General features: G+C 44.6%; 1 protein-coding gene across 4 annotated transcripts in view; it reads right to left on the bottom strand.

Moving 5' to 3' along the window:
* Nucleotides 1-18,829, bottom strand: part of GEMIN5 (gem nuclear organelle associated protein 5) — an 82,523-nt gene that overhangs the window by 16,593 nt on the left and 47,101 nt on the right. For all 4 annotated transcript variants that reach the window (XM_056516802.1, XM_056516801.1, XM_056516803.1 and 1 more), the window contains 8 exons: nt 8,954-9,125; nt 8,659-8,877; nt 8,055-8,174; nt 4,828-4,953; nt 3,780-3,875; nt 3,431-3,568; nt 1,530-1,677; nt 1,026-1,145 (listed from right to left, as the gene is read on the bottom strand). In XM_056516802.1, the coding sequence (XP_056372777.1) occupies nt 1,026-1,145; nt 1,530-1,677; nt 3,431-3,568; nt 3,780-3,875; nt 4,828-4,953; nt 8,055-8,174; nt 8,659-8,877; nt 8,954-9,125 (1,139 nt within the window). The remainder of the gene's footprint in view (nt 1-1,025; nt 1,146-1,529; nt 1,678-3,430; nt 3,569-3,779; nt 3,876-4,827; nt 4,954-8,054; nt 8,175-8,658; nt 8,878-8,953; nt 9,126-18,829) is intronic.

The following is an 18,829-nucleotide window of genomic DNA, read 5'->3' as shown; positions in this document are numbered from 1 at the left end:
ATAATTTTGTCCAGACATTTTGTTTGGCGTTTGGTGTGACATTATGTCCAATTTGCTTTTTTTTGCTCCTTTTTTTTGGTTTAGTTACAACAAACACAAAGGGAATAAACATGTGTATAGCAAAACATGTGTTACTGCAATCCTTTTCTGTGAGAAATACTAGAAAAATTTCAGGGGTGCCAACATTTACGGCCAAAACTGTATATTTTATTTATATATACACATATATATATATATATATATATATATATATATAACCAGTATAAGATTGCGAGACTCTGATCGCATCACAGGTCACATGATCGGATGTTTACATGTACATGTACAGTGGATTTTAGTCCACGCTACCGGCGTCATGATGGATATACAGAGCTGGTAGGATACATCACCATCTCCCTGATTATTTATTGGAAACTATACTTTGTAAACAGTTGTATGTTGTTTATAATTAAGAGTGATTAATATCATAATCTATGTACGTTACCTATGGATTGATGTTCTTTCAAGCTTGTTCACCTTTAGCACTATATGGTTATATCACAGAATATGTATTGATGTACAATACTCGTAATTTTTATATACATTTTATGTAAATTTGTATTGATTGAAATTGATTTCACTTGTGGGAATTTTGATTGCACTTAGCACTTTGTTTGGGTATAAATACCCTGATAGCTGTATGTATCACTAGGCTTGAAAATGGCTCCATAGGAGCAGAAACGTTGCTGAGACATGTGTGAATAAATGCACCTTTTATACTGCAGTGCTGTGCCATAGGAATTTATATATATATATATATATATATATATATATATATATATATATATGTGTATGTCTATGACATATTAGCTCATTTTGACTGGATTTACCCTTTAAGAAAAAAAATAATAATTCCATCCAAAAACTTAAAGGGTTATCTCATAGGGGTTACCAATAGGGAAAGACATGTCTGGTTAATAGTGGGGCATATATGCAATTTATATGTTTTCATAAGATCACCCCTGTAATTACAGCTTGTGCCTTACCACTTAGCAGCCATAGAATAGTGACCATCTTTCTCCAGCACAGTGGCCCAGCTGGTGTACAGATCTCGTAGTATGGGGTCATCTGGTTGCAGACGACATTTGGCCACAGCAATGGCTTCTCTGAAAGACAAACCAAGTTCAATATTCATGACATATTTCAGTTTTGAGAACCCTGATTTACCAATAAATGGTTATCTCAAAATTAAAACTCAGGATAGATGAGCGGTACCCTTATTTTCGGGGGAGGCCTTCTATTTCGCCCGCAGGAAAAAAGTAAAGTAGGCCTTATTTTCGGGGGATGTCCTACTTTCGGGGGAAAGACGGCATTTGATCGACTGGGGATTACCAGGTCAATGAAGTGGTGTTCAATCTTGTGTGCAGGCTTGAACTACGCTCTATTCACATAATTTTGTGATCAATTATGGTCCCAGCAAGTAGGTGATAAGTTGTAATCTTGGAATAACCATTTAAACATGAGCCAAGTTCAGCTTTCATCTGCCCTACCTGTATAAGTGGTTTCCTTTCAGGAGCTGCACTGCCTCATAGATTTTATTGATAGAGAGGAGATGAGTGGCGGCTTTTACATACTGTTCCTGGAAGCACAGCTGTTTCACATAGGCTTCAGTTGTCCAGACCCAGACCTTGTATCCAGCTACAAAAATGAAGACACAGTGATATTTAAGCAGGAATCCATGCCTTTTGGCTCCATTTTCTATACATATGGAAGGAGGACAGCGTCCTAATGCAATGTATTTCTCCAAAGGCATAATAACTCCCCTGGATGGAGATATCTAACTACATAAATGTATACAGATTCTATTCCTCTCGGAAAATACTAATGCTCCTTGGAGAGATCCAGCTGTTGTCTTGAGTCTTACAGACAAGGATCCTTGGGAAAAAGTATGCGTCTGACGCTATTTTGAGCCTGTTTAAACAATAAAGCGTGCAACTTTGATTGTAATACCACAATATCGTATCTGAAGAAGAGAGTTTCACCTCAAAATGTTTAATGTACTTGGCATTACTCAAATAAACCAGAATTTTCTTTATACTTATGACTTGTAGGTGGTTTTGCGCCAAAGATCTAGACTTTTTTCTACTATTGCTTGGCATAGGATTGTGTAGAGCAGTGGTCTCCAACCTGCGGACCTCCAGATGTTGCAAAACTACAACTCCCAGCATGCCCGGACAGCCGTTGGCTGTCCGGGCATGCTGGGAGTTGTAGTTTTACAACATCTGGAGGTCCGAAGGTTGAAGACCACTCTTGTAGAGGCACAGATCTGGGGAAGGGTACAATAATATTTCTGGCGCACTGATAGTTCCTAAGAACACAGTGACCTCCACAATTCCCAAATTAAGAAGTTGGGAACAACCAGGACTCTTCCTAGAGCTGGACCCCCAAACACAGAATAATCAGGAAAAAAAAGGGTCTTGGTAAGAAAGGCGACCAAGAACCAAATAGTCACTCTGGCTGGGCTCCTGAGACTGACAGCAGATAGGCAAAACTTTCAGATGGTCAACATCACTGCAGTATTCCACTATCTTGGCTTTATGGCAGAATCGGCAGCAATAAGCCTCTCCTAAGCATCATGTCTGGAGAAAACCAGGCACTCTTCACCACCTGTCGAAATCCTTACAGCAAAACATAGTGATGGCAGCATCTTACTGTGGGGGTGTTTTTTTTTTTAGCAAACATGATAGGGAGACTGGTCAGGGTTGAGCGAAAGCTAAATGGAGTAAAGTACAGAAATATTCCTAGTGAAAACCTGATCCAGAGTCCTCTGTACCTCAGAAGGCCAAAGATTTAACTTCCAGCAAGATAATGACCCTAAGCACATAGCCAATTATGGGGTATTATAAAGCAAAATGATGGGGACAAACTCTAATTCCCCTTTATTTTAGCACAAGGTCACAACATAAAATGTGAGAAAAGGATCCGAAGACTTCCCAGATGCATTGCATAAGTGGAGCTAGAGACAGTTTTCTTCCTTCTGGAGGAGAGCTACTTTGCATAGATTCTGTATAGTGTTTTTATCATTAATTTCAGTGCTATTCCATATATGCAGGGGTTATCCAGGAAAAAACGTGTCTCGGGAACCGCCCAGTTTAGAAGAGGTTTGCTATGGGGATTTGCTTCTAAACTGGGCGGTTCCCGAGACACGTGTCATCAGAGAGCACTTAGACAGAAAAGAACAATCTTAACTTCAGAAGCTCATAAGTACTGAAAGGATTAAGATTTTTTTTAATAGAAGTAATTTACAAATCTGTTTAACTTTCTGGAGCCAGTTGATATATATAAAAAAAAGTTTTTTCCTGGATAACCCCTTTAATGACTTTTGTACTTGTTTATATAAATTTCTGAGTAGCTAAAGAGGACTGACAGTATATACATTCTTCATACCTACCCACTGGTGCCAGAGCAAGCAGCTGGTCAGTAAGCTCTCCCCTATCTGCAGCCAGCTGTAACGCCCCCTGCAGGTCACCTTTCCAGAGCATAATCTGGTGCTGGAGTTCCGAGTGTCCACTCTCCAGGTGACCTTTTCCTGATGTAAAGATAGGCATATGTGAAGCAACAATACTCAACATTGTTAAATAATATTAAATAAAACTTAAATTTTAATAAATAAAAAGTTAGAATATAGGAAAATGAGAGGGTGGAACCAAAAAGCAATAAGAAAAAATAAATAAATAAATAAAAATATAATTTCAATGCTCATTTAATAGATAACTATTAGAAAAATATTCTCCGCTGACCCTCTTCTTCCATGAGTTGGTGTAGAGTTGTACGATCACTGTATAGTCCGAGATGTGATGGAAGATCATTTTGGGAACATGTTCCCACTACTGATTCTGTAAGGAGAGAACAAGGAGGAGACAGTCAGTAATCTGACACAATATGGCTCCTGGGATATGGAATAACTAAGGGCAATGAAGTTCAGGATAAACAAGGTTTCCACTGTACATGCTTCTGTAGTCATCAAGCTAAAAAAAAACGTTACTCACTTTTTACTCATTCTACAACACGTATTACTAGTCATTTTCCACTAAAGCTGTATCCACAGTTCTGTTTCTTATTATTGGAATATTCATGGGGGAGATTTATCAAAACCTGTCTAGAGGCACCGTTGCCCGGTTACCCTTAGCCACCAATCAGCTCGCTTCTTTCATTTTTAATAAGGCCTCTGCAAAATGAAAGAAGCGATCGGATTGGTTGCTATGGGCAACCTTTCCCCTGGACAGGTTTTGATAAATCTCCCCCCATATGGTGCTTATCTGTTTATTCCCATAATGCAGTGTGACCGTTTTTTCCTAAATCAGATTACATAGTCACCAAAAGCACGCTCTATGTAAACATTAAAGGGCAACTATCATTTTTACAAACTTCTGACTAAAGTTAACACGTGGAAGTACAGGTGCCGAGACATTGAAAAAAAGTGGTGGATGCGTTTAGAACTCGTTCTAGTGATTAGTGTAGGTCTCAACAACCGGACCCCCACTGATCAAAACTTCTAAAAAAGGTCACTATAACATGTCAAAAAAAAATTAAAACAATAGTTACCCTTTGAGCCAAGAAGAAATACTGGCAGACTTTAGCTCTTTTGTGAATGCAGCTCTGAAGCATAATACAGGCTGCAGCTTCACATCATTACAGGAAAAGTAATTTAGAAACTTAACTTATTGCATAGATAATTCTGTATGTAAAACTATAAAATAGCATTTGAAGGTAGTATAAAGTGTAAATTGTACATTTAGAATAATATATAAACATTCAGTGAAAATGTACACACTGAAATACTTTTACCTCCACTGGAGCACAGGATGGATGCCAGTTTCATACAATCCCTATGTTGCTCTTCTTTGGAGCGGTGATCTTTGCTGGTGCTAATCGGAAGTAGGGAACGTGCTTTCTTCTTTCTATTGTGGGGGTCTAGAGGAGAAGTTATATAAGGAATGTGATTTAAATGATAATAAAACAAATCTAGATACAAGAACATTCAATGGAACTATTAGAGTTTGGATAGAACATACTGCGCATTCAGTGATCACATATGGCGCTGTTAAGCAGCTTTGTCTTCTACTTTATCCCGTTAAAGACAACTTTCACACTTAAAGGGGTATGCCAGCCAAATACATGTTATCCCTATCCAAAAGAAAAGGGGATAAGATGTCTGATCGTGGGGGCCGATCGTGGGGGCCCACCGCTGGGACCAACACTGGTACCCACCACAATCTCCATGCAGCACCCGCCGTCACGCCCCCTCCCCTAGACATGAATGGAGGGGGTTTGGTATGATGTCACGAGGGGGCACAGAGGTTTCCGAGACTGGAGAAGCAACTCCACGTAGAATGCAGGTGCTGCACAGAGATCGCAGGGGGTCCCATCGGCAGCCCCCCCGCGATCAGACATCTTATCCCCTCTCATTTTAATAGGGGATAACATGTTTTTTTGGCGGGAATGACCCTTTAAATGAAATCTAAATTGAAAAAAATTTTACAAAATCATATTAGACTTCCAAGCCCAGATATTTTTTGAAAGATAAAACCTGGCACATTGTGAAAATGCAACCCGGACCTTAACAATCATTGGCACCTTTTGCATTGAAGCACATCGCTTTGCATACAATGCATAATAATTAAGGTTTGTGGCTAAAAGTCTGAGAGCAAAGCCTGATATGCAATAAACCGAAACCTTCTGAAAACAGAGATTCAAGATGTGCAGAGTTAATACATGTCACTTATATCAATCCATAAATGTGTAGGAACGCAATTGCACTCACCAGGCTACAACCTTAAAGCTTTTATTTTATAAAGGTGTAGTATAAAATGGACATCTTGCCAAAGCTTCGACGCCAGTGTGAATAGTGAGTGACAGCTGTTTCCTGCCGCTAGGTTCTGTTGAAGTGCCTAGTGGCAGGAAACAGCTGTCAGCCACTATTCACACTGGCATCCTAGCTGCGGCAAGATGTCCGTTTTCTAATGCACCTTTTTAAAATAAAAGCTTGAAGATTGAAGCCTGGTGAGGTCCATTGCTTTACTGTACATTTATGGTTCTACAGAAAGTTTCTATCTACTCCAAATAGAGCACCACTATGGGTATATCTTCTTGGCTGATAATCCACTGAAGCACATGAAAAATAAGGACTGTTGTAGTGAAGTAGCAGTGCCAAATACTGTTTCTTTCATTGGACTTTTGAATTCACTTATATCAATGTTCAAACACAGACATAATCACACATTCACCAGAACTTAAAATATTATATTATATACATATATATATATATATATACATACACACACATATATACAGTACAGACCAAAAGTTTGGACACTTGTTCTCATTCAAAGAGTTTTCTTTATTTTCAGGACTATGAAAATTGTAGATTCAGACTGAAGGCATCAAAACTATGAATTAACACATGTGGAATTATAGACATAACAAAAAAGTGTGAAACAACTGAAAATATGTCATATTCTAGGTGGGAAGTGTCCCCAAGTGCAGTCACAAAAACCATCAAGAGCTACAAAGAAACTGGCTCACATGCGGACCGCCCCAGGAAAGGAAGACAAAGAGTCACCTCTGCTGCGGAGGATAAGTTCATCCGAGTCACCAGCCTCAGAAATCGCAGGTTAACAGCAGCTCGGATTAGAGACCAGGTCAAAGCCACACAGAGATCTAGCAGCAGACACATCTCTAGAACAACTGTTAAGAGGAAACTGTGTGAGGCCTTCATGGTAGAATATCTGCTAGGAAACCGCTACTGAGGACAGGCAACAAGCAGAAGAGACTTGTTTGGGCTAAATAACAAAAGGAATGGACATTAGACCAGTGGAAATCTGTGCTTTGGTCTGAGGAGTCCAAATTTGAGATCTTTGGTTCCAAACACCGTGTCTTTGTGCGACGCAGAAAAGGTGAACGGATGGACTCTATATGCCTGGTTCCCACCGTGAAGCATTGAGGAGGAGGTGTGATGGTGTGGGGGTGCTTTGCTGATGACACTGTTGGGGATTTATTCAAAATTGAAGGCATACTTAACCAGCATGGCTACCACAGCATCTTACAGCGGCATGCTATTACATCCGGTTTGCGTTTAGTTGGACCATCATTTATTTTTCAACAGGACAATGACCCCAAACACACCTCCAGGCTGGGTAAGGGCCATTTGACCAAGAAGGAGAGTGATGGGGTGCTGCGCCAGATGACCTGGACTCCACAGTCACCAGACCTGAACCCAATGAAGGCAAAAGGGCCAATAAGGGCCATTTCAGGTGACTACCTCTTGAAGCTCATCAAGAGAATGCCAAGAGTGTGCAAAGCAATAATCAAAGCAAAAGGTGGCTACTTTGAATAACCTAGAATATGACATATTTTCAGTTGTTTCACACTTTTTGGTTATGTCTATAATTCCACATGTGTTAATTCATAGTTTTGATGCCTTCAGTGTGAATCTACAATTTTCATAGTCATGAAAATAAAGAAAACTCTTTGAATGAGAAGGTGTGTCCAAACTTTTGGTCTGTACTGTGTGTGTGTGTATGTATATATATATATATATATATATATATATATATATATATATATATATATATATATATATATAATCTTGGTTATCATCTTTTTTGGTAAGTAGGATGAAAACATGAAGGAAAGTCTCCATTACCCCACTTTCTGTGATCACAGGAGTTTGTACTCCTTTAACAGGCTGTGAATCATAAGAGGTGATAATTTGAAGAAAGGTTCCTGTATCTCCCTGCCGGGCTCACTGGAGGCTGGGCAGAGGAAGAGATGACAGTAAGTCTGTGCTTAGTATGAAGTGTGATAACAGACACATGTTCCTGTACAGGTTGTGATCTCTATCCCCAGTGTCAGGTAACCCCCTCTTAAAGAACTACAGAACAAGGGAGTCAAATTTTCTATGTTGCACCCGAACTTCAGTTAAGTGCTGCATCGCAAATATTAGCAACTGCTCTATAAATACCATAATGCAGCCAGTTACGTTTCTGTACATTATTGAGTGAGTCAGTACAAACCTCCCTTGTCCTTCGGTTGCTCCTTTCTGGGTGCAGCCCTCTTAAATGTTGGGCTTGGGCTGCGCGTCTCAACACTTGGCAGAGGTGAAGCATCTAACGCAGGCGGATATTCTGCTTCACCTAAAATGAGAGCAAGAGAGAGAGAGAGAGAGAGAGAGAGAGAGAGAGAGAGAGCATGGTGTTACATATTACCAGATTATAGAAAGGCAAAAGGACATGCAAAGGCCCTACCATCACCCCTCCTTCCTCCCCTGTAGAAGGGAAACAGCGGCATGACTGACCTCATGACTCCAAGTTGCGTACAGCTTTTTTTTTTGCTTTTTTTCCTCGGTGGTTCAATGAAATATGAAGAGCCCCTTGTTCTTCCTGTGTGCCAGAAGGATCTCCTCTCTATTTGCATTGTCTATTTCTAGTGTGGCCAACCACTACTGGTCATACATATTTCCTTTTCACAATAGCTGCACCTCCTTTTGACCCCTGATGCTATTGCTATACCACATTTCATTGATAATACCACTAGTATCTATCCGAGACAATGCACTGGGCACTAGTTTGTAATAATCACATTATCACATGCCAAATCCAGGGTGCATCCATACAATACCTTCATTCAGGTCTGTTTTTTCAGGAATTATCTCTGGAGAGGTCCACTCTTGTTCTTGATCAGATGTCCCATTTTGAGCTGGGGTGATAAGACTTTCTTGTTCTTTGCTCACCATTTCTCCTCCCACCTCCTGAGTCATGTTGTCGGTCTTCTTCTTTTTCTTTGTCTTGCTTTTGATTTGCAGAGAACGTTTCTTTTCGAGGTCAGTGGATTTCTTTCCTAGAAGAAAAAACTACATTTTTGGACTTCTGCTTGAAAGGTGAACCAAAAAAGAAAATAAGATCTGGTAACTAACCTTTGGGGGGTCGACTGTGCTCCTGCTTTGAAATGGACCAATTGTGTAAACAGAAGTCATCTGCTCCTGTCCACACCTGGTCTGCCTCCACTGGAGACCACTGGACACAGAGCAGTCGCCCCTTATGCCCTCGATAGTTACTAACTGGCTCTTCTTGGAGAACATCCCAAACCTGGTATAGAAATATAGATAAATTGCAAATGAAGAAATCAATGACAATATGGCTTGTTATTTCTCCTTAATAGTCTATTCACACGTACAGTATTCTGCGCAGATTTGATGCGCAGGATTTTCTGCTGCAGATTTCAATGTAAACTGAATGACTGAACACCCCTTGAAATCCTGCGCTTCAAATCTGTACATCAAATCTGTGCAGAATACTGTACATGTGAATAGACCCCAAGTAAGTTTTCTGAACGTCATCCCTGAACTTAAAGTGTATATGTACTTTCAAAAGAATTATATAATCTGCATGGTTTTATTACATTAACTCTCCAGAGTGGTGACAACTTTATTGCTCTGAATGCTGATACGGAGCTCCTGAGAACCCCTTCCTGTGTGCACAGCTATTTTTCATTCTCTCAACTTCAGGGGGTGGCATCAGATATTGACTGTTTGTCAGAAGTACTCACACAGGGACTTTCTTTCCCTTACTTCTCTGGCCAATCACATGACAGCATCTACTGTTCTCTGCAATGTATGCCAATGCCATGACATATTGCTGCACTGGACTGAACAGGCTGGTACTGTGCTGGGCTCATGACTTACAACACACTACAATAGAAGGCATGTGAGGAGAGAATGGGGTTACTGATTATCTGGATTTCCAAGAGTCATGTGAGCAAAAAAGAAACAAACAACGTCAGCACAGCAAGGAAAGGGCTACATCACAAATGCAGCTTTGGTATAAGCAGTGATCTGCTGATGAGGATGATGACTAAAAGGGGGAGGATAATTATAGTCAGGAGGCAGTACTGTGTACAAAATAAAAACACTTATCCATTTACACAATGGACAGCTGCCCAGAACTTAATGGGTGGTAGAAGATAAGAGAGAAACAAATTCTCAGAAGAGAATGAGCCACATTTGGCTTTTAAAAAGTAAATTTTGCTGAAATGACTTTTGGGGGGCAAGTCGCATTTAGGAAGCCCCTGTGGTGCCAGAAAAGCAAAAAAAAAAAAAAAAAAGCCCCACATGCCATACTATTTTGGAAACTACACCCCTCAAGGCACATAACAAGGGGTACAGTAAGCCTTAATACCGCACAGATGTTTGATGAATTTTCACAAAATTTGGACGTGAAAATGAAATTTTTTTTTTTTCACTAAAATGCTGGTGTTACCTCAAAGTTTTCATTTCGATAAGGGGTAATAGGAGGACCCCCCCCCCCCCCCCCCCCAATTTGTAAATCCATTTCTTCTGAGTATGGAAATACACCACGTGTGGAAGTCAAGTGCTCTGCTGGCGCACTACACTGCTCAGAAGAGAAGGAGCACCATGGAGAGAGAATTTGGTTGGAATAGAAATTGGAGGCCATGTGCGTTTACAAAGCCCTCATGGTGCCGTAACAGTGGACGCCCCCCACATGTGACACATTTTGGAATCTACACCCCTCACGGAATGTAATAAGTATTTACACCCCACTGGCGTTTGACAGATCGTTGGAACAGTGGGCTATGCAAATGAAAATTACAATTTTTCATTTTCACGGACCACTGTTCCAAAAATCTGTCAGACACTTGTGGGGTTTATATGTTCACTATACCCCTTATTACATTCTGTGAGGGGTGTAGTTTCCAAAATGGGGTCACATGTGGGGGGAGTCCACTGTTCTAGCACCATGGAGGGCTTTGTCAACAAACATGGCCTTCAATTCCAGCCAAATTTTCGCTCCAAAAGCCAAATGGAGCTCCTTCTCTTCTGAGCATTGTAGTTCACCCGTAGAGCTTTTTACGTACAGATTCGGGGTATTTCCTTTCTCAGAAGAAATGGGGTTACAAACACCAGCATTTTAGTGAAAAAAAATTAATTTTTCATTTTCTCTTCTAATTGGGGGGACACCTTACAGATGGGTATATGCTCCTGCCACTAGGAGGCGCTGACACTAAGAAAGAAAAAATGAGTCGGCTCCTCCCTGACAGGATATACCCGCCCACCTACTGTGAGATAATCAGTTTTAGTTAGTGTCATTAGAAGGCCAGACGTGGTCTGTGGGTCTCCCCAGACCTTGTCTTTTTCTCTCTGTTATTTTCCTAGATTTAGGCTAAAAGTTTAGTTTTTCTCTCCTTTTTTATTTTATCTAGCGGGGGGGCGACAGGAACATGAGGCTGCCTGATCCCCCACATGCGAGCTAGGGGCATGGTGCATTGGAATGGGAATGACCCGTTAACCCCTCCTCGCCAACAACCAGCGTCTGGCGGTGTACCTTGGGTCCGGTCCCCCATTCGCCCCTGTTCGCCATGTCGGCAAAAGGCAGGTGGCACCAGCTGGTCGAAGACTTCAAGGGTGAGTATGTGGCGGTCGAGGGGAGTATGTTCCCCTCCCCCCGGCAAACGAGCATGTGTGTGAAAGTTTTGGGTCCGACCAGCGAGGGGTTAACCCTCTCTATCTTTTATTCATGCAGCTTCGGCTGCATATCCTATTTGGCGGGGGTTACCTGGGGGGCCACAATCTCTTCCATACCCCCTCCTTCCTGTGGGACCCTGGGGAGGCTTCATTTTGGGGGCCCTTCTGGTTTTGGGACTTTTTTGTTTTGTTTTATAAATCCTGCCTGGCTGTTCCTCTCGCCGGCTCTTTTCTCTGCACGGATGTCGACCGGGCTGTGCAGTAGCAAGCACGGCCGGCACTGTGGGATTCCGACGGCAGTATGCAGAGGGCGCTGCAGAATCCCGCCGCCGGTTGTCCAGTTCCCTGGTGGCGCATGGCCGCCTTAGTGCATTTTTCTCCCGGCGGGTAGCTCCACCCTTCTTCCCCGTTTAGCGCGCGAGTCGGGAGATATGAGCTCCTCCTCCCCGGCTCACGCGTTGCTGAAAGTTTTGGTCCCACCCTGGTTCCCAGTTGCGGAGGTTGGTGTGGGGAACTCCGCCTGGCTCCCACGGCTTCAGCCCGACGGGAGCTTGCGGTTCCGTCCTCCATTAACCCTCCGGAGCGGCGGCTTAGCAGGCTCTTATGACCTCTGCTATGAGCAGTCGCTCCGTCAGTGGACCTTGTCTGCCGCTTACGGGCAGCACTTAGTGGGTGCTCTGCGCTCTATGCCCCCTTCCAGGGGGGGCTGGTGTCTATCTTTTACTGTGTATTAAGCCCCTTTCCAGGGGGGCTGGACTCCATTTAAAAAAAATGCATATATTCTTGGTCACTCAGACCATTTCTTGGTGTTTGGCTCCCTCTTGTAGCCCACAATTGTATTACCATTTGGCGTCTATTATTGCTAATTTCAGGGACCGCATAATCCACCGCCGTGGCTGGCTGTTACCAGGGATTCAGGTTCCCTTGGAATTGGGGGTCATGTTCCAAAAGCAATATGTTCCTTTTTACCATTGTGGGCCATACAATGAATCAATTTTTTGCATCCCTGGCGGACGCTCAGGTTTCCTTCAAGATTCCTCCACTGTTACGTCTCTAGCGTCCATCCTTGGAGAGCTCTTGACATGTCATACTGTGGGTTTTCCTTCTCCACAGGCTATTGCATACAAGGCTAGTGCTACGGATTCCCTCATCCAGAGCACGGTCCTCTGAGGAATATTCCTGCATGGCATTGCTTAGACCTGATTTTATCACGCCAGGCTGTAGTCTTGCCTGTTCCTCATTTCATGGATGCCGCGTCCGCGCTCACACTCGGTACCCCTCTGCTACTGCGAGGTGTCTTCTACTCAAGCAGCTGCAGTCCCGGTTCCTCGCTGCTGTGGAGGTTTCCGACGGAGTGTCCCATTGTCTACTATGGGCCCATACCAGTGAGCCAGCCAGTGGTCTGCATAGTTGCCTCCACCGCCTGTCATACATCAAACGGCTGATGTATCTGCGGACAGAATTCCGGTATCTCTCCGCTTTATGTGGTGTCCGATGGAGTGTCCTGTTGTCTACTTGGGACCCATACCAGTAAGCCGGAAAGTGTTTGAATGGCTGATGTATCTGCGGCTGGAGTCCCGGTACCCCACTGCGGTGTGCAGTACCCACGGCATGACTCGCTGTCTACTATGGACCCATACCAGTAATCCAGACTGTCTGCATGGTTTCAGGCAACCGCCTCTCAACCGTCACACGACTGATCTTCTGCGGTTGGAGTTTTGGTACCTCTCCACTATGCGAGGTGCAGACGGACCGACTCCTTGCCTACTACGGTCCCATACAATAAGTCAGACGGTTGTCTGCATGGTTCCCTGCAACCGCCTGTCACCTGTCCCACGGCTGGTATGTCTGCGGTTGGATTTCTGATACCTCTCTGCTGTGTGCAAGGTACGGATGGACCGCCTCCTTGTCTACTATGGACCCATACCGGTGGTTCTCTACATGGTTTCCTACACCTAGTCACCCATTACAGGGCTGATGACTCTGCAGTTGGAATTCTGGTACCTCGCTCCTGTGAGGTGTCCAACGGGGTGTCCTCTTATCTTCTATGGACCCATACGATTGGGCCAGACAGGGGTCTGCATGTGGTTCTACACCGCATTTCATATATCAAACAGCTGAGGTATCTACAGTGGGTGTCTCGGTACCCCACTTTTGTGCGTGGTGCTGACGGAATGACTAGTCATCTACTTTTGAACCTTACCAGTTAGCCAGACAGTTGTCTGCGTGGTCTCCTCCAACCGCCTGTTTCCCAGCACATGGCTGACGTTCCTGCGGTTGGAGTTCCGGTGCCTCACTGTTCTGTGAGTTGTCCGTCGGAGTGTCTCATTGTCTCCTCTGGACCCATATCAGTGTTGGCATACACCACCTGGAATTCGTCAACCGGAGGATGTATCTGCGGTGGGAGCCTCGGTGCCCCACTGTTTTGCGTGGTACTACTCTGGACCCGGACCTGTTACTCAGGCAGTGGTCTGCACCACCTGTCACACATCCCACGTCTGATGTATCTGCAGCTGGAGTTCTGGAACCTTACTTCGGTGCGGGGTGCCTGCCGGACTGACTGGTTCTCTCCTATGGTGCCATACACTATGCCACTCAGTGGTTTGCATTTTTCCTCTGCCGCCTGTCGCAGCTGACAGCTTTGCGGCTGGAGTTCCGGTTCCCCACTACTGTTAGTGGCATGCACTCACATTCTGAGTTCAGGGTTAACTCTGTCCGAAGGCTGGTATCTCACTTCTCTGGGTGTTTTCTGTGTGCGGGACCGGGCTAGTCCATGGTCCCTATGCCACATAGCCGGACTGTCCATGGTCCCTACGCCACACAGCCGGACTGTGTCTTCCTGTTTTTTGACCACCTGATCGCCTTCCCCTTTATTTCGAGACCGCGGCTGTAGTCCGATGTCCTTTTCCAGGTGCAGTTCCTCAGTGTGTGTATCTGTGGTTTCTTGACACCCTGTAAGTCACTCTGTCTGCAGGTTTCCTGCTCCACATACCTTCTTCTTTGGATTTCTGCGGTTTTCTTTGTGTGACAGTCTTGGTACCTCACTACTGTCGTGGGGTCACCAGGTCCGTGTCCCTACGTATGCTAGGGCCGCCTGGTAGGTGTGGAGCCCACCTCTCCTTCTGTTTGGTGGGGTAAGCTCAGAGTTTCCTCTGTTTTTTTTTTTTCTTTGCTTCCGAGATTTTGTGGCGATTAACCACTTCGGTCCTGACATGGGGCCTGCGGGGCGACAGTCTCTCTGTCCAGGTGCCCTAGGCACCTACTCTTTTGCCTTTTTCCACATTTGGGTTGACTCTCATCACGTTGCGTGTTTTTTTGCCCAGCTCCGGTGTATAGGCTTTCGATCCCTCTGGGGTCTCCTGTGGCCCCTCTAGACGGCGTTGGGCTGCCTCAGAGGTCTGGGGGCTCTGCTCACCCGGCACTTGTTCCATGGCAGTGGGGCAACATTTCCCTTTTGTTGCTGTGACTAGCACACTTGCCATTCCCCTTCCACAGGGGGTGTGGGGATCGGGATGCTGGAGGGACTATGCTCTAGAGGGACTATGCTGTTGAGTTTTTTCTGCTGCCAAGCTGATACAGTCTCGTTGTTCCCCCTTTTTTTTTCTTAGGTGGGATATCGGCGAGGCCCTGATCTTTTTGAAGGACATTCAACAGAGTTTTCTACTGTCTAGGTTTGTGGGCTTGCCAGCCACCCTTATAGCCTGGCTTCTTCTACCTTTTTGGATATCTTCTGCTACTCATGCAGCCTGGACTCTCTCCTCTGTTGGAGGACTTTGTTCGATCTCCATGGCAGGGTTAGTTTTTCTTTCCCCTTTTTGTCTGTGTCAGTTATACTGCACTGCCACCTGAGTCTTCTGGCATTCCACCAACAGAGGAGTGCCGGCAGAATATGCCAGCGCTAGAGCCGCATGGAAATGCGGCGTATAATAAACGGCAATGCATATCCGTGTGGACTCCCCAGAAACATTGAACACGTCCAATGTTTTTGCAGACACCGGATATTCTGCTGTTTGCACAGTGCAGCGGTATCCCATTGACTCTGCTGCTGCGGAATAACAGAGCAGAATTGAACAGGTTTGTCTGGCAGATTCTTTGGAGAAGAGTTTTGGCCGGGAGAAGTCTTCAAGATATCCCAGGCAGGATGGGGAAGAAAAAGAAAATTGATGTAACCTGCGAGTCCCTTATACCCTTATATGGTCTGCAGAGAAGCAGTGTAGATTTGGCATCTATCACTATATGGTCATTGTACTAGGGTCTTTGTAATCAGGATTTTATTCAGTAACAGTATGGTAATTGTCACTACATGGTGGTAATATGTAGGGATGTAAGAAAAAATCGATTCTCGCGATAATCGCGATTTTTTCATTTGCCGATACAGAATCGATTCAAAATATTTTTGAATCGTTTCTTTTAGGGATGTGGAATTTTTATCTGCGGACGCCCGGAACAGCATGTCATGTCCCGGGCATCAGGAGATAAAAGTTCCACATTTGTGAAGCCGGGCAGGCCGGATCTGACACGGCTATGGAGCGGGCTCCGACTCGTGCCCACTCCGTACTATGCGACCCCCGGCTGATTTCAGTAGCCGGGGGCCGCCGCTAATAGCCAGCATGCATGCGATCGCCGCGGCTGGCTATTAAAGGAGTATCCGGTGCGCACTTTTCTCATTTTATCCTATCCAGGCTGCAAAATAAAACGCACTCTCTCTTACCTGCCAACGAGCCCCCGGTGCTCCGGTACAGTCCGGTACAGGTGTTCGGTCCCCGGGCTGTATTCTTCTTACTTCCTGTTAGTCCGGCACGTCACATGGAGCTTCAGCCTATCACCAGCCGCAGCGATGTCCCGCCTCCGCTGGTGATAGGCTGAAGCTCCATGTGACGTGCCGGACTAACAGGAAGTAAGAAGAATACAGCCCGGGGACCGAACACCTGTACCGGACTGTACCGGAGCTCCGCGGGCTCGTTGGCAGGTAAGATAAAGTGCGTTTTCTTTTATTTTGCAGCCCGGACGGGATAACATGAGAAAAGTGCGCACTGGAGTACTAGATCGCTGCTGTCAAAGCTGAGAGCGGCGTCTATTGGGATCTATGAATGCTCCCAGGTGGGCGATATATCGGGATATATCGCGATGTATCGTCACCTAGACGGTATCGCGATATATCGGGATATATCGAATCGCCACACTGGTATCGCGATTCGAATCGAATCGCCAAATTCTTGGCGATTCACACCCCTAGTAATATGTGGTTGTGGCGTGGTGATATAGTCTCTTGTATAATGGTATTATTGGTTTCAATAGACAGGTTGTGGTATAACACAATATGATGGTTATATGTATGGTAATAATATTGATCATTGTATACTGGTATCATTGGTAATATTTTTCTCTGTATGCAAGATTTGGTCAGTAACAGTATGATGGTGATATGCAAGATGATAATTCCTTCTTGTATACTGGTATTATTTTAGCATTATTATTCTCAGTATACAGGATTTGATCAGTAACCGTATGATGGTAATATGTATGGTGATAATATTTCTCTGTGAACACTGGAAGGGGATACTATTTCCCAGGAGTACCCCTTAAGCTGCCCCAATTTATCTAACTAGAAGCACAGATTCATATTACGTCTAAATGGAGTTCTCCTTAACTCTTCTTATTTACTGTTATCTCTAGAGTCTACACTATCTTAATTTAAGAAAAACTGAATGCTATCCACAAGGACTCTATAGAGGACTATAGTTGTTTACACCCCTAATGCGGCTACTTACCTTTCCACTATATGTAGCAGATTCATGCCTTTGTTTGTACTTTCATTAATTATTTTATTGCTTTTGACATGTTTTTTTTCCCCTCCATACTTCCCAGTTGTATTTTCCTTTTTTTCACTATTATGGCATACCCAGGTCTAAGTGTTTTGGACTGATTTGTACCATTTTATGACAATATTCTTGATGGAAACTAAATGCAGGGTCCTCTTTTTATTGAAGTTTGAATTAAATTAAGAGTCGAGCAAACCCAAGTGAACGAGAACTGAATGGATCTTATTTTTTATTCTGGGTTCATTATTACGTGAAAGGCCATCTGTGAAAAGTTCAGTGTGAGGTCTGCATCTCCTATTGACTTAAATAAGGTTTTGTATAGGGAATATAGTGAGCTTTAGTGCAAGGGAATTTGTTTAGATTTCTGCATGTAAAAAAACTAAAACAAAAATTGAAGAAGAGTCAAGTCTAAGGGAGATTATTGTTTGCCTCTAGAATAGAGTAGCAATACATTTAGGAATGATGTTGTCCTCAAAATGACAAGGTCTTCGTTCTCGTGAGTGATGCAAAACTATAAGTTATTGTGGAACTATAGTAGAATTATTGTTTTATAACTACCGTATTTATCGGCGTATAACAAGCACTTTTTAGGCTAAAATTTTTAGCCTAGAGTCTATGTGCGTGTTATACGCCGATACACCCCCAGGAAAGGCAGGGGGAGAGAAGCCGTCGCTGCCCGCTTCTCTCCCCCTGCCTTTCCTGGGGTCTAGAGCCCTGCTGCCGGCCCTTCTCTCCCCCTAGCTATCGGCGCCGCTGCCCGTTCTGTCCCCCTGACTATCGATGCCGGCGCCCCACTGCCGGCGCCTATAGCCAGGGGGAGTGAATCGGAGCCGACAGCCAGGGGGAGAGAAGGGGCAGCGGCCCCTGCGTCGTTGCTATGCACGTTGCGGCGCACTGACGTCATGCGCCGCGCCGTGCAGCGCATAGCAACGACGCAGGGGACGCGCGCCGGAGGCCTGCAGCAGCGCGGACCCGACCCAGGTAATTATGCCACCGGGGATGGGGGGAGGCAATGGGGCAGCGGTGCCGGCAATGGGTGCCGCTGCCCCTTCTCTCCCCCTGGCTGTCGGCGCCGATTCTCTCCCCCTGGCTATCGGCGCCAGCAATGGGGCGCCGGCACCGATAGTCAGGGGGACAGAACGGGCAGCGGCGCCGATGGCCAGGGGGAGAGAAGGGCCGGCAGCAGGGCTCTAGACCCCAGGAAAGGCAGGGGGAGAGAAGCGGGCAGCGACGGACTCTCTCCCCCTGCCTTTCCTGGGGGTATATCGGGGTATACACGCACCCTCATTGTACCATGGATATTTGGGTAAAAAACTTTTTTTACCCAAATATCCTTGGTAAAATGAGGGTGCGTGTTATAGGCCGGTGCGTGGTATACCCCGATAAATACGGTATCTAAAAATGGTATTAAACAAGCAAACTAATAAGATTTACTTAAGTGCTTATAAAAGATTCAATGGCCTGCTGAAGTTATTTAACATGTCACAGG

The sequence above is a fragment of the Hyla sarda genome, chromosome 4 (assembly GCF_029499605.1).
Source record: "Hyla sarda isolate aHylSar1 chromosome 4, aHylSar1.hap1, whole genome shotgun sequence".
Taxonomy (NCBI): Eukaryota; Metazoa; Chordata; class Amphibia; order Anura; family Hylidae; genus Hyla; species Hyla sarda.
The sequence above is the reverse complement of the archived record's forward strand: the minus strand, read 5'-3'. Positions and strand labels throughout refer to the sequence as shown.